General features: G+C 42.2%; 1 protein-coding gene across 1 annotated transcript; it reads left to right on the top strand.

Moving 5' to 3' along the window:
* The first annotated feature begins 2,009 nt into the window (after nt 1–2,009).
* Nucleotides 2,010–10,295, top strand: LOC121601743. The gene is made up of 2 exons (XM_041930550.1): nt 2,010–2,112; nt 7,601–10,295. The coding sequence occupies exon 2, from the start codon at nt 7,893–7,895 to the stop codon at nt 9,138–9,140; it is 1,248 nt and encodes a 415-aa protein (XP_041786484.1). The 5' UTR covers nt 2,010–2,112; nt 7,601–7,892; the 3' UTR covers nt 9,141–10,295.
* Nucleotides 10,296–16,004: the final 5,709 nt, after the last annotated feature.

The following is a 16,004-nucleotide window of genomic DNA, read 5'->3' as shown; positions in this document are numbered from 1 at the left end:
GATGTGGTTGGTAGCATCAAGGATGAAGCATGATCATGAGTGGAGGGAGTGAATCCGAATGTTCATTTCTATTTTTAGCTCTTTTTTGCATGGGTTCATCTTTCACGTGTGTTCACTATCCCCGAAAATGATCTGTATTTCGTTGGTCTTTTCGGGGATAATTCGTTAACGAATTATCCCCGAAAAGACCAGCGAAAACCAGCGTGGTCGGGAGCTTGGGAGGCTACCAGGCTGGCAGTGCTGCCAGTTTGTCGCAAAGCTGAGAAAATCGTGATTGTAGGATTAGGATTGTTGTAGGATTGTTGTAGGAATTGTAGGATTTTATTTAGCTCGACAGAATGGACAATAACGTTAATTCTTGCAACCGTTAAATGAAATACATTTGGTACAAAATAAAAAGTCGTTTTGTAAAATAAAAAATAATGCGTGGATTGAAGAAAGTATGAAAGCGTTTTGATGTACCTACTATAAATTTAAGTGTAGTAAATGTTGATTTTATATTTCACCACACGGTTGCGCTTCAATTGCGCCGATTCAAGCCAAACAATAACTTTGCCAGCTTTGCGACAAACTGGCAGCACTGCCAGCCTGGTAGCCTGGCAGTTGCAATCTGGTACCCAAGCTCCCGACCACGCTGGTTTTCGCTGGTCTTTTCGGGGATAATTCGTTAACGAATTATCCCCGAAAAGACCAACGAAATACAGATCATTTTCGGGGATAGTGAACACACGTGAAAGATGAACCCATGCAAAAAAGAGCTAAAAATAGAAATGAACATTCGGATTCACTCCCTCCACTCATGATCATGCTTCATCCTTGATGCTACCAACCACATCGCTAGTTCTACTTCGAATCACTTTGCCAGTTGCGCCACCATATTATTATTCATTATCGTGCTATTTACTGGTTTGTTTGTATGAAGGGGTACTGATACTAAAAGAATTAAAAGAAATAAATAAAACAATAAAAATAACAGATTAACTATTAAACACGCATTTCTAACAATGAGTAAATGGGTTTGAAGTTATTGGAGCTGGATGTTTTAAAAATTAAATAAAACTTTAAATCATAAAAAAAAAAAAAAAAAAATGGAATTGAACTCAGGTCGACCATGGTACAAACATTACACCATTAACATTTGACCATAACTAGTTCATGAACATGAATTGTTATCTATCACTTTTAAACCCTTCAAATATAGTACAATGAACAAAGAGATGTGTAAAAGTTCATCGATGCGTGTGAGAGAGTAGGGCTGATGAATAGAAAGAGATGGCATGAGTTTGTGTTCATTATCCCCGAAAAATTTCGCTTGGGTAAAAGGCCATAGTGAACTTTTGCTATGTCATCTGTGGTCAAATTTGGCGAGGAACACATTGCATTCCCAAATTTGACATCAATATAGTTTTAATTTTAAAACCTAAAATGTTTGCTCAGGACAGTTAGTAAAAAAATCAGTTTGTCAAGATTTCTCTAAAGAAAAAACAACCAATTTATAACCCTCAACCGATAGTGCATTTCATTAAACAGTTTTTGACCACACACAAGTATGTAGAAAGTTCACTGTAAATTTTCATCTTGACAGAACCTGTGTCGTCTCACTGGCGCATTGTTTCGTATTACCAGAATTGGCAAGACATCGTGGTGTGAATAGCAGCTAGCAGTTTGTGAAAAGAAAGGACTACATTTTAACCATATAAAACCAATAAAGTGATCAAGCAAAGCTACAAAGAAAAGCATTTTATTTCCTCATCGATTGTTAGGTAAGTTTTCATTGCCTCGTGTTTGCATGTTTGTTCGTGTTTAGGAAAGGTTACCAATATTAAAGAGTGTTGAACAATACATCCTAATTCCAGGAATTCATCGTTACCTCATATAATGGCACCAACGAGTGATATATGGCAACACTTCTCAAAATGCGACTGAGGAGCAAAGTGCCGCTATTGTCAATGCGTCATAAGCTGGAACAATGGATCAACTTCAAATCTTAAACGACACATAGATCGCAAACACCCAACTGTTCCACAACATAGAACACAACAACCGTGCACATCATCTGCAGAAGAACCGATCACAGAAGAAACACCACAACCGATTAGCACTTCTAATACTGTAAGCAACTACTTTCGGTCAATTAAGCCTCTATGCTCCAAAAGCAAAGAAAAGCTAGATTCTCTTTTACTCCTAATGATTTGTAAAGAGTACTATCCGTTTTCGATAGTTGAAGATTATCATTTCAAACAATTTGTTGAAGCTCTGAACCCTAATTATCAGATGCCGTGTAGAAAGACTATTTCGAACGCTGCTTTACCTAGACTTTATGCTGAGACAGTTAACAATGTTAAAAAAAATCTAATAGATGCCGAAACAATTGCGTTAACGGCTGATGCCTGGACAAGCATAAGCAACACAAGTTATTGTGCATTGACAGCACACTATATTACTAAAGATAGCTTGTCTTGTTCATATTTATTAGAATGCGGAGAGGTATCGGAAAGTCACACAGCACCAAATTTAGCCAGTTGGATCCGATCGATTATCCAAAGATTTGATATAGAAAAAAAAATATTCATTTTGGTGACTGACAACGCGGCCAACATGGTAGCTACTGCCGATAGTTTGAATTTACCACATTTGCCATGCAGTGCTCATACGTTAAATTTGGTGGTAAAAAACGCAATAAAAGCGTCTATTACAAACACAGTTGAAGAAGCGAAGCGTGTTGTGATGTTTTTTAAAAGGAGTGCTAAAGCAACTTATAAATTGTTTGAAATGCAAACCAAATTAAACTATGCCCAACAGAAATTAAAACAAGATTGTCCAATTCGCTGGAATTCAACTTACGAAATGTTGAAAAGATTAAAAAATAACAGAATTCCGTTAGTTTCCTGTGTGGCGTCAATTAACATTAAATCAAAATTAGAAGAACGTGTATTACAAACGTGTAATGGCCCTTTAGCGCTGTCTGCTGCATGGGCTAATGTCGACTCTAATTGACGTTTAAGAAGTCAACCACGAGGCGCACGAAAGGGAACGATCAAAGACGACGGCGGCCATCGCGAATTATAATATTATAAATAGAGGCGAGAGATGCGCTCTCGTCCTTTTTTCCTGCTACCGCGAATAAAGACACGTTCTTTATAGTTCGTTAAACAAAAGTTTTATAAAACGTGCCTGTCTTATTCCATGCGATTAGGAAAGAAGTTGCATTTGCAACATTCTATAAAGAACGTGTAATACTGTGTGTTAGGTGAACTGCTACCGCGTTCGAACTCTGGTTGTCCTTAACAAAACTATCAAACCATCACTCGTGAAAATCATTCTATTAGGTCGCCGGTGTGTATCGTTGTGTAAGTCTCGGGAGTGAACCGCAAGTTCGCTAGTAAAACGCGTATTCATCCGGAGCGTAACGTAAATCGGTGCGAGAAGTGACGCGAATTTAGAAGTGATAAGTGAAAATGTTAAGCAACAGCCCTGAAACAGAAGCCTCCTGCGAACAGGTCGCTGAACACGAGCAGCAAGCTGGACCCACGATGAGATCGAGCGCACGGAGTGGCGGGGCGAAGGACGCAACGTCTGGGATGGTCGTTCAGCAGCACGAGCCACAAGCGGCGCCGTCGACGAGCTCGATTGTGCGAAGCACCGAGGCGAAGGACGCAACGCCAGGAAAGGTGAGAGTATCGGCGACCCCGGATGCGTTAGCAGCTCGTGAGCATGTGGTACGTAGGAGAAGACTTGAGCTTGATCGGCTTGAGTTCGAAGCGGAGAAGGCTCGTAAGGAGATTGAATTCGAGGAACGTGAACTGGAAATTTTGCGGCAATTTGGTCAGGTAGCCTCGTCGGGTCAAGTGGAGAAAACTGTAGCGTGGCTTACCGACACGGACCGTATCGGTATGGCTACCGGAGTGCAACGCGATGGCGGCAGCGCTGGGCACCATCGTCTGAGTCATCACCCGTTAACACCCACGGGAAGCCGTGCTAGCTTTCCCCCACATTATGATCCGACATGGATCTGTGATCAACGAGCGGCTGAAGAGCAAGAGTATGCGGCGTGGCGTTGCGCGGTGGATAATTCCTTTACGAAAGGTCGTGAAAGCCATCATGTTAGGCAGTACAATTTGGACTCGACAAATGTACAAAATGGTGGTACAAACCACGTGTCATCTTCGCCATACGCCGGCCTCGGAAGCACGGAGCTTAATCAAAGCCATGGGAATGCACGGCATGCAATCGGAAGTGAACTGCCCTCCTTTAGCGGTGCAATTTCAGAATGGCCAATATTTTATGCGCATTTTAAACGTTCATCTGCCGCTTGTGGCTACACCGAGGAGGAGAACCTTCTGCGCCTGCAAAAGGCACTTCGTGGATCTGCTTTGGAGGCTGTTGAGGATCTGCTGCTACTTCCTAACAGCTTGAACGAGACGCTAAGTGTCCTGGAAGCGGAATTCGGAAGGCCAGAACTGGTCGTAGACACCTTGATCGAGAAAGTGAGGACGATGCCTGCTCCCAAAATTGAAAAACTGGAAACGATGGCTGCGTTTGGGTCAGCTGTACGGAAAATGTGCGCTGCGATTCGAATCTCCGGGCTACGCGACTATCAATGCAACGTCGCGCTTCTAAAGGAACTATCGGCGAAGCTTCCCCCAACGACGCGCTTGGAATGGGGGCGGTACAAACTGCGCCTACCTGAGGTAACGCTTATGGATTTCGGTAAGTGGATTGCGGAGATAGGAGCGGGCGCAAAGCTAGAGGTGAGTCCCAACACTAATACCGACCAAAATAACCGTGGGAATACCGATCGATCACAACCACCTAGAAGGGCCCGGGCGTATTTAAATGTTCATGAAACTACTTCTATTAACGAAGCACCCCTTCAACGTTCATGTCTAATGTGTCGCGGTACTTGTAGAAGTCTAGGCGAGTGTTTTAGATTCCTTGATTTGACTCCTACTGATAGGCGAGCATTTGTGAGGAGACAAGAGTTGTGCCGGAAGTGTTTGAAGTTCCATAACAATGGCTGTTATGTGAAGTCTGAGTGTGGGAGAGATGGGTGTGACGGAATGCATCATCCTTTGCTGCACGAAAAAGCTGAAACTGCCCGGCAAGCGGTGGTATCCCAGGAGCATTGTTTTACCCACTGTGGTTCAAGCGACGGCATCCTATTTCAATATGTACCAGTGGTCCTCTACGGCTCGAATAAAACCATTCGTACCGTTGCATTCATTGATAATGGATCGTCCTCTACGTTTGTTGATCATTCCCTGGTAGAGGAGCTTCAAGTAAAGGGAACTCCCAGTCCCATTTGCCTAAAATGGACTGGAAACACAACTAGAAACGAAGCGGGTTCGCTAAAGGTTTCACTTCGCATCTCAGGGATACATGACGGAGCATCCATTCATGAAATATCAGGGGCTCACACCATGCACAATTTATCTTTGCCCGTGCAATCGGTTTCTTCTAAGCAGCTCATGGAAAGATATAAGCACCTCCGTGGGGTGCCTTTTAGTACGTATTATAATCAGGTACCACGAATACTCATCGGAACCGATAACAGTAACCTAGGAAAACCGATAAAGACCAAGGAAGGGAAAAATAATGAACCGATCGCATTAAAAACTCGACTCGGTTGGACGATTTATGGTCGATGTCCGATTGCCTCTTCATCCACTAATAGTGATACACACTGCTTCCACATATGCGAATGTGAAGAAACTGGCAACGAAGCCCTTACTGATGCTGTAAAAAGGCACTTCGCCCTCGAGTCATTAGGGATTTCCAACCAATCTCAAACGCTAATGTCCACAGATGATACCAGGGCCATTCAGATACTGACAAGGGAGACTCACCTGAAGTCCGGTAGGTTTGAAACCGGGTTATTATGGAAATACGATGATGTTCGATTACCTTGTAATAAAGACATGGCATTACGGCGCAACGAATGTTTAAGGAAGAAAATGCGAAAGGATCCTGCATTAGCCGAAGCTATCATAGAAAAAATGAGAGATTACGAGAGGAAGGGATACATTCGACGCGTAGAAAAGGAAGAGTTGGTTGTACGAAAATCACGCGATTGGTATCTGCCTATATTTCCGGTAATAAATCAAAACAAGCCGGGAAAGCTTCGTATGGTTTTCGACGCGGCCGCAAAGGTACATGGGGTGAGCCTTAACACGTTTCTTCTCTCAGGACCGGATCAACTAGCAGAACTAATGAGCGTTCTTCATAAATTTCGAGAGTTTCGCGTAGCTGTGGCTGGTGACATCCGCGAAATGTTTTTCCAAATCAACATGAAGAAGGAAGATCAACGCAGCCAGCTGATCTTCTGGGATGAAAAAGAGACACATAATGCTGAACCAACGACGTACGCCGTGACTGTTATGACGTTTGGTGCAACGTGCTCACCAGGTACAGCTCACTTCGTCAAGAATAATAACGCCGAAAGGTTTGCTGAACAGTTCCCGCGTGCCGTCTATTGTATCAAATACGAGCACTATGTGGACGATATGCTCGCCAGCGCAGAAACGAGCGAAGAAGCGGCGCAGCTTGCTGAGACAGTGCGGCACATCCATGCGGAAGGAGGATTTGAAATACGCAACTGGGTGTCAAATTCTAATGAAGTGTTGGAGCGGCTACGATGGGGAGTCAGCCAGGAGGATGGTAGGGGTGTGGTCATCGACTCGTCGGCGGAAAAAGTATTAGGAATGTGGTGGGAAACTACAACGGATTCCTTTATTTTTCGCCTGAATTTAAAACACGATAAAGGTCTTCTATGTGGTACGCGAATGCCAACGAAGCGGGAAGTACTGCGCACATTGATGCTTGTATACGATCCATTGGGTCTTGTTGGAAATTTTCTAATGTTCATGAAGATTTTGCTTCAGGAAATCTGGCGTGCAGGCTACAGCTGGGACCAACAGATCGATCAGGACTGTGCGGAGAAATGGCTTAAATGGATTAGCGCTTTACCATCACTTCAGTCCGTCCGGATTCCACGTTGCTACCGTGTAAAAACTTCCGCCGCGGTGCGAAATGTACAGTTGCACATCTTCTGCGATGCCAGTGAAAACGGGATGGTAGCAGTAGCATACTTTCGTTTTGAAGAGGACAACACAATTGAATGCTCGCTAATAGGGTCGAAAACGCGCGTGAGCCCGTTGAAGTTCTTGTCGATACCGCGACTAGAGCTACAAGCAGCAGTGATTGGGGTTCGACTAGCGACGAGCATTGCAACATATCATCGAATGAAGATCACGCGGAGGATTTTCTGGACAGATTCTAGAAATGTAATGAGCTGGCTGAAATCTGATCATCGCAGATATAGTCCGTTTGTCGCGTTCCGGGTTAGCGAGCTCCTAGAGTCGACAGAGGTAAAGGAGTGGAGGTGGCTTTCTACTAAGGCAAACGTCGCAGACGAAGGAACCAAGTGGCAGAGGATCCCTGATATGAATCCGTCGAGCAGATGGTTTCGAGGGCCCAGTTTTTTATGGAGTCCCGAGGACGAATGGCCCGTCGAGAACCATATCTCTAGCGATACACCGGAGGAACTACGCCGTAACGTACTCCATCATTCCGTGACTGATTCACTAATCACGTTTGCTAGATTTTCCAGATGGACGAGGCTTGAAAGATCGATAGGCTACGTGGTCCGGTTCGTTAACAATGCTCGACATAGGCTGGCCGAAACGCCAGTAACCCGAGGACCGCTGACACAGGAGGAGCTCTTGGCATCTGAACGCGTTATATTTGCTCAAGTTCAGCTGGAAGCGTTCCCAGAAGAAGTAAAGTTGCTGAAGCAGCAAGCAAGGGAAGGAAGAGAAGTTAACATAGCACTACAGAAAAGCAGCGCCCTTTACAAATTGTCGCCGGAGCTGGACGATTGTGGCTTAATAAGGATGCGGGGACGTCTAGATACCTGTTCAATAGCTAGTGAATCGTTGAGGAAGCTGGTGATCCTGCCGCGCCGACATCACGTTACCGAGCTGATCCTTCTGGCATATCACGTGAAATATCGCCACTGCAACCATCGTACCGCTGTTAACGAGCTTCGAGCGAGGTACTACATACCACGAGTCTTGGCCGAGTATAACCGAATACGGCATTCTTGTCAGTACTGTAAAAATGCGAATGCAGCACCGAAACCACCGATGATGGGTAGTATACCGAGATGCCGAACGGCGGTTGGACAACGTGCATTTACTTATACTGGGCTGGATTACTTCGGACCGATGTTAGTGGTCGTGGGACGTAGAACAGAAAAACGATGGGGAGTTATCTTTACGTGCCTCACAACCAGGGCAATCCACTTGGAACTGGCGCATTCTCTCAATACGACATCGTGCATCTTGGCCATACGTCGCTTCGTGGCGCGGCGCGGGCCTCCGAGAGAAATCATAAGCGACCGTGGGACAAACTTCATCGGAGCGTCTAGGGAGCTGAAGGAGGCAGTATCAGAGGTAAACGAAGATGAATTAATGCGTGAGTTCTCTACTTCAACTTTTAGATGGACGTTTAACCCCCCTGCAGCACCCCACTTTGGTGGATGCTGGGAGCGCCTGGTACGAAGTGTGAAGCAAATCTTGTGCAAGTTCAACCTGCCACGACTCCCATCGGATGAAGTGCTGCAGTCTACCTTAGCCGAAGTGGAGCTGATTGTAAACTCGCGGCCGCTAACATATGTACCACTAAACGATGAGATGGACATGCCTATAACGCCTAATCACCTTCTATTAGGCAGCTCCGACGGTACCAAGCGCCCTGTCCCGTTTGATGATTCACCGGCGGCGGTAGCAGTAACGTGGAGAACAACGCAGCGGAACGCTGACATCTTCTGGAAGAGGTGGGTCGCGGATTACCTGCCCACACTCACCCGCCGCTCGAAATGGTTCCAGTCGGTACGACCCATCAAAGAAGGAGATGTCGTGATCATCGTGGACGCGAACCTGCCCCGCAATACCTGGCCAAAGGGGCGCGTGCTAGCAGTAGTGCGATCTGGAGATGGACAGGTCAGACGAGCCACGGTGCAAACAGCAAACGGAATTTTAGAGCGACCAGCTACAAAACTCGCAGTGCTGGACGTGAAGCCCATGGAAGACAAAGAAAGTGCCGAGGTTTCTGATGCTACTAAGGATTGTGAGGGATAGGAACCCTGGGGCACTAAACAGCGATACGGGTTTTAAAGTGATAACTAGCGGTTTTCACTGATGGGGAGAATATTACAAACGTGTAATGGCCCTTTAGCGCTGTCTGCTGCATGGGCTAATGTCGACTCTAATTGACGTTTAAGAAGTCAACCACGAGGCGCACGAAAGGGAACGATCAAAGACGACGGCGGCCATCGCGAATTATAATATTATAAATAGAGGCGAGAGATGCGCTCTCGTCCTTTTTTCCTGCTACCGCGAATAAAGACACGTTCTTTATAGTTCGTTAAACAAAAGTTTTATAAAACGTGCCTGTCTTATTCCATGCGATTAGGAAAGAAGTTGCATTTGCAACAACGTGATTGGACCGTAATCGAACAAGCGACAAGTGTTCTCGAACTTGTTAATGCAGTCACTATTGAAATTATAGGTGAAAAAATAGTCACGCTTTCAACAATGGGTGTTCTTATAAGATCGTTGCTAAAAAAAAAAATTTCAGAAAAAATGGAAAACGAAAGCATGTGTAAGGAAGTTTCTAAACTATGCAAAGAAATAGTACGAGGTATTAAGCAAAAGTTTGAATGTATGTTTGATTCAGAAATTATCAATAGCGCTATAATCCTAGATCCACGATTCAAAAAAGAAGGTTTTTAGGAGACGTTGCTCGATATGAATCTTGCTACGATAATTTAGTTAGCAAATTAATTCCTTTGCAATCAGAAGCAAATGGCTCAGATGAAGGTTCACAACAAGAAACATTTGAAAATGATGATGTTTGGGAAGTGTTCAAATTCCAAGAGCAAACACCCGTTAACAATTTTAATCCAAGAATATCTGCCGTTTCTGAACTTGATAGATATTTATCGGATAAAAAAATTAAAATCAAAGACGATCCTCTACATTGGTGGCACACTCGTGGTGAAGTATATCCTACCTTGCATAAGTTTGTGAAACAATATTTATCAATTCCAGCCTCTTCAGTTCCATGTGAACGTATTTTTTCAAAAGCGGGCCAAATTTTAACGGAAAAGCGCAGCCGCATAACATCACAAAAATTAAAAGAAATGATGTTTATTCAACATAACTACAGACCAGAATGAGGTATTTCGAATCGATAAGGTTTAGTTGAAGAAAGAATGTCGAAACGACTATAAATGTAACACATAACAAAACAAACCCAAACTGTTTGTATAGTTTTAATAGGTTAGATTAAGAAGATAGTAATTAAAAAACAGAAAAAGTAGATTTATTTGGGTAAAATTTATTTAATAAAGAAATGAATTTACATTACGAATTTCATTATCAAATTTACATCAATACATCAAAAATCGACATATGAGGGATTGTAGCATAACGCACCTGTACTCCAATTCCTTGGAGCTCTGATTGCTATGGAGATCAATTTAATTTTACCAACGTTGTAAAAAAGAACGAAAATGCATCTAGAATATTGCACATCAACTAAACAAAGCATGCTGCAATTAAACGATGAATGCTTTTTCATCTAGCTGTCAAAATGATCCCACGGTTTTTGCCCGAATTGATTGATTATTCGTCCTCTTTTTAATAAACCACAAAAGATCCAAATATACTTTAAAACGATCCATTCTCATGGAGATTCCGGAGCCGATTCCGATTCCGCAGCCGATTCCGCTTCCGAAGACGATTTTGCTTCCGGAGTTGATTCCGGAGCCAATTCTGAATCCGATTCCGGAGCCGACTCCGATTCCGGAACCGATTTCAATTCTGGAACCGATTCCGATTCCGGAGCCGATTCCGATTCCGGAGCCGATTCCGATTCCGGAGCCGATTCTGATTCCGGAGCCGACTCCGATTCCGGAGCCGATTCCGATTCCGGAGCCGATTCCGATTCCGGAGCCGATTCCGATTCCGGAGCCGATTCCGGAGCCGATTCCGGAGCCGATTCCGGAGCCGATTCCGATTCCGGAGACGGAGTCGGAATCGGAATCGATTCCGGAGGCGGAATCGGAATCGGGTAGGACCGATTCCGAGCTCCCACCACTAAAAAAAATACAAAATTGCGTGGTTTTTTATGGTTATTTAATATTTAACATTAACATCAGTATGGCTCAAAAGTAGCCTCATCAATTTTTAACGGTTCTGCAATGTACAGTAAGAACTGTCCAGGATGTTACAAGGTTAACAAATTTGTAAGAACAAATAAGAACAAATAGGTGTTTGAGTTATGGTTGTTCCCACTGAACGTGTAGAGTTTGAAAATAATTCGAAATTTGAGGACATCTGGTAGATTTTACCGGGCATTAACTAGTCTTGTTAAATTATAGTGAGTCGCAATTTGCTTGCGTTGATCAATTATAACGCCGGTTTGAGTTGACCGTTATAGTTGTGGCGTCAACAAGCTATAAAAATGTCACGGCAACATTCTTCTTGCTTAGAATTGTTCAGTTTAAATCATAATTAAAATCTTATTCAGTTTTTGGCTGTAAAAATTAAATCATGTTTTAAAGCGTTTCGAAAATATTCTTGTATCAAAATGAGTTATTTTTGAAATTAAGACTTATAGGCCTAAACAGACTCACACATCACGCAGCCTTAGTATCACGTAGCCTGATGGTCAGTAAATATCGCAAGACCCACCAATGTTCAATCAACAAATAAACAAAAAGGAAAACCACTGGACTTGTTAGCTCCATGTCTGGTCACAAGCCATTATGGGGTCAGGATCAGTTTCAGTTCTGATATATAATTGGAATCAGTTCCAGGACCACCATGGGTTAATGATCAGTTCCAGGAACGATAGAAAAAGCTTCCGGGATATATGGGGTCAGGATCATTTCCAGGACCGATATGTATTCTGAGTAAATCTATGGAATGGGTTTGGGATCAACTCTCCGACGTTGGTAGTACGATCGGTATGGGATTAGTTCCAAGACCGCTACAGTTTTTGTAGCATTTCCAGAACCGGTATGAGATCAGTGAAATTCCAGGACCGTTACGGTGTCAGGTTTAGAATCACCCAAGCTCCCGACCACGCTGGTTTTCGCTGGTCTTTTCGGGGATAATTGTTTGACGAATTATCCCCGAAAACATCAACGAAATACAGACCATTTTCGGGGATTGTGAACACACGTGAAGGATGAACCCATGCAAAAAAAGAGCTAAAAATAGAAATGAACACTCTGATTCTCTCTCTCCCCTCATGTTCCAATTCACGCTCATGCTTCATCCTTGATGCTACCGACCACATCGCTAGTTCTACTTCGAATCACTTGCGCCAGTCAGTTGCGCCACCATATAATTATTCATTATCGTGTTATTTGCTGGTTTTGTTGTATGAAGGGGTACTGATACTGAATGAATTAAAAGAAAGAAAAAAATAAAGCAATAAAAATAACAGATTGACACGCATTTCTGACAATGAGTAAAGGGATCTGAAGTTACTGTGAAAAATAAAATTTTAATCATCAATGAAAACAATAAAGATAGAATTGAACTCATGTCGACCAAGGTGCAAACATTACACTATTACCATTTGAGCATAACTAGTTCATGACAAATTGTATAGACGTTATCTATCTGTTTTAAACCCTACAAATATAGCACTATGAACAAAGAGATGTGTAAAAGTTCATCGATGCGTGTGAGAGAGTAGGGCTGATGAATAGAAAGAGATGGCATGAGTTTGTGTACATTATCCCCGAAAAATTTTGCTTGGGCAGTATCTGGGCCTCATGAGTATCTTGTATTTAAGAGGTACATGGAAAATGAGATGTTTAAAATGTGCACATCCTAAAGCTATTAATTACCTATTAATATTACGTAACTCATTGACTGGCGCTGTTGAAAAAACAAAATGAATAAAAAATTTATTTATGGTATGCTTAGAAAATAGTCAATAAATTGCTGTTATAATTTAAATGATGTAACAAAACGAAAATTTTAACACATAGGTTGATTGTTTTACGTATCTTCTTCTTCTTCTTTTTGGCTCAACAACCGTTGTCGGTAAAGGCCTGCCTGTACCACTACTACTTGTGGGCTTGGCTTTCAGTGACTTATTTGTCCCCCCATAGTAGGATAGTCAGTTCTACGTATGGCGACACGGTCCATTTGGGGCTTGAACCCATGGCGGGTATGTTGTTAAGTCGTACGAGTTGACGACTGTACTATGAGATCGGATAAATGAAATCATGTTTTACGTATAGTTACTTTGATATTTATTATTGCGAACTGTTTACAATATTGTTAAATTCTGTATAGGGTAAGTGTACCAATTGTGGCTATAGCACCAATTATGGCATTGACGAACACTATTATTGCTCTAAAACAGTCTATTTGTATTCTAAAACCACGGAAGGATTTTTCATTTGAATTATGAACATTTTAACACATTTGTGCTTCATTAGTTCCATGCCGGTCACTTCCGTTTGTAAAATATCACCCTTTTAAAATTTGTTGCCAAGATTTTTGGTATCTCTTACAATTTTGCTAAGAGCGGCACTGTAGGATATTAGCGATTTTCAAGCACCTAACCATAATTTTATCTCAAAATCATCATTTTGGTGCAAAATATTAGTTATTTAATGACTACACATCAAAATTTACCAAAATTTCATCGAAAATATGCCTTTTTTCTGTACGTCCATAATTGGTACAACTAACCTTCGGTGTACCAAATATCGCAGTATGCTAAGGATGCTTTGTTGACCACTGTCGTTTTGGTCGTAGCGCGTAGTTTACATGTGAACAACTCGGGTTTCTCGTTATTTTCGCAATCGCAAGTGTTAATATGTGTATAAGCATCATTTATTTGTAAAGTGTTCGAATCAGTAATCAGTGGAATAGTCAGTAGAATTAAATCGAATCAGTTTTACCAAAATAATACAGCCTTGAATGACTTTCATACAAAAAAACGAAATTTGAAGCCGCTCGTATCGCCTTATTCCCAAATGCGCTCTTGTTCTTCCCTGATCGATAGTTAGTGCTAGTCTTGGCCAGAAGATAGTTGAACTATGGCTTGGACGATTCTTCATTTAAACAAATTCAAACAGACCACCCAGATTTGTGCTCATCTTCGTATCGCGCTGAAATGGTAGGTGGCTTCGGTATAGCTTCCAGGTGATATGAAGTATTGTCGGTGTGTTTTAATATATATATATATCTATATAAGATATATATATATATATATATATATATATATATATATATATATATATATATATATATATATATATATATATATATATATATATATAGGTACACGCACAAACGTACACACATCAGTCTGGTCGGAGAACGAGAACACGAGAGGGGGAGACCGGCAACGCATAGCATAGAACCTCTTCATTTACGCTCCCTCGTGCGTTCATGCGTGCGTGCGCGCGCGCGTCTTTTGTGTGTGTGTGTGCTTGCCTGCGTGCGTGGCTGTGTGTGTTTTGGCCGCTTCGCAGTAACGAGATCATACGGGATCACTTTGCGAAAAACACCAAGAGTAATGAAGGGGTGTGTGTGTGTGTGTGTGCTTGCATTGGCTGTGTGTGTGTGTTTTTTTGCTGTTTCGCGAACTCCTACGGAATCACCGTGCGAAAAACACGAGGGGTGTGTGTGTGTGTGTGTGTGTGTGTGTGTGTGTGTTTTTTGCGTTCGTGGATCACTTTGCGAAAAACATCATGGGGAGGATGGTGTGTGTGTGTTTTTTTTCTTTGCCATTTCGCACTCTCCCGCGGGTCTCCTTGTGTGTGTCAGTTTTTTTTTGGTTTTTCAAGAAGAAAAAAAATCTTCGAAAAATACCAGGGTGTATGTGTGAGTATGAAAGAATGGGCTTAGGAAAAGAAAGTGAAAAATAAAAGAAAATCGCTTGAACGAAGTTCTAATTGTGTCTGAACTCATTGCAATCTGAAAGAAAGCGATGGGGGGGGGGGGTTTAAAATGTAGTACACATACACAACATGTATCGTGTCGCCGTGACGGTGTACCTGACTCAATCCGTTAAGCCTGAAAAGTGCTTCTATCGGATCACCTAATCGGGCGCCATTTAATCAATCCGTTAGAGAAAAATCGCATGGATTTTGGTACCGGGGCACACACGTCGTTCATAGGAATTTCGTCAACAGCAAATTTCCGAGTCGCATACACCTTTATCATTCAATTTCACGTCCTCGTATTTCTTTGCTTATCCGCGCTCATCCGTGCTCATCCGAGATCATCCGTGCTCATCCCACTTCTGACACCGAATGTAAAGTTCTCTTTATTAAAGTGAATTATTTTAACCTTTAATTAAGTTGGCAACCGATATACCGGGTATTTTTTTCAACTTCGAACTGCAATAACTTTTGATTCATTGCTTTTATTGACCTGAAATTTTCCTCGTAGCCTCCCAACTTTTAATTTATGATTTTTTGGTGCATAAGTTATAAATTTAAACAGCCTGTAAGTATTTTATTTTGAATTTTTTTTAACTTTAACCACGTAAGTTGGCAACCAGCATACCCGGGTATTCCATACATTTTGTATGGAGAATGACGTTTCTCTTCTTCCTCTTTTCGTATTGCGCTTATTTTCGAGTCATATTCAAGCGATTCCAAATTTAAATTTGACCGTTATTTTTATAATAAAATGAAAAATTTAAGGAAAAATGAAATAGAAGATAATATATGGTCGGCATTACTTGCTTACAGCATTAAAATATAGAAAGCATTGTTTACCTATGAAAATCGTCAATTTTTTGCATCAAAACTTGTGGAATATCCGGGTATGCCGGTTGCCAACTTACGTGTGTAAATCTGGTTGCCAACTCTACGGTTAAGGTTGTACATCGGTTGACTGTCGCTTCCCGAATTCTTTGTTTTTATAGTCTGCCATACAATCAGGGTTGTCGAAACT

The sequence above is a fragment of the Anopheles merus genome, unplaced genomic scaffold (genome assembly GCF_017562075.2).
Source record: "Anopheles merus strain MAF unplaced genomic scaffold, AmerM5.1 LNR4000161, whole genome shotgun sequence".
Lineage (NCBI taxonomy): Eukaryota > Metazoa > Arthropoda > Insecta > Diptera > Culicidae > Anopheles > Anopheles merus.
This window is presented reverse-complemented; position numbering and strand designations above follow the sequence as displayed.

Excerpts from the sequence above, each read along its gene's own strand:
- LOC121601743 (XM_041930550.1), top strand. The coding sequence starts at position 7,893 with ATGCGGGGACGTCTAGATACCTGTTCAATAGCTAGTGAATCGTTGAGG.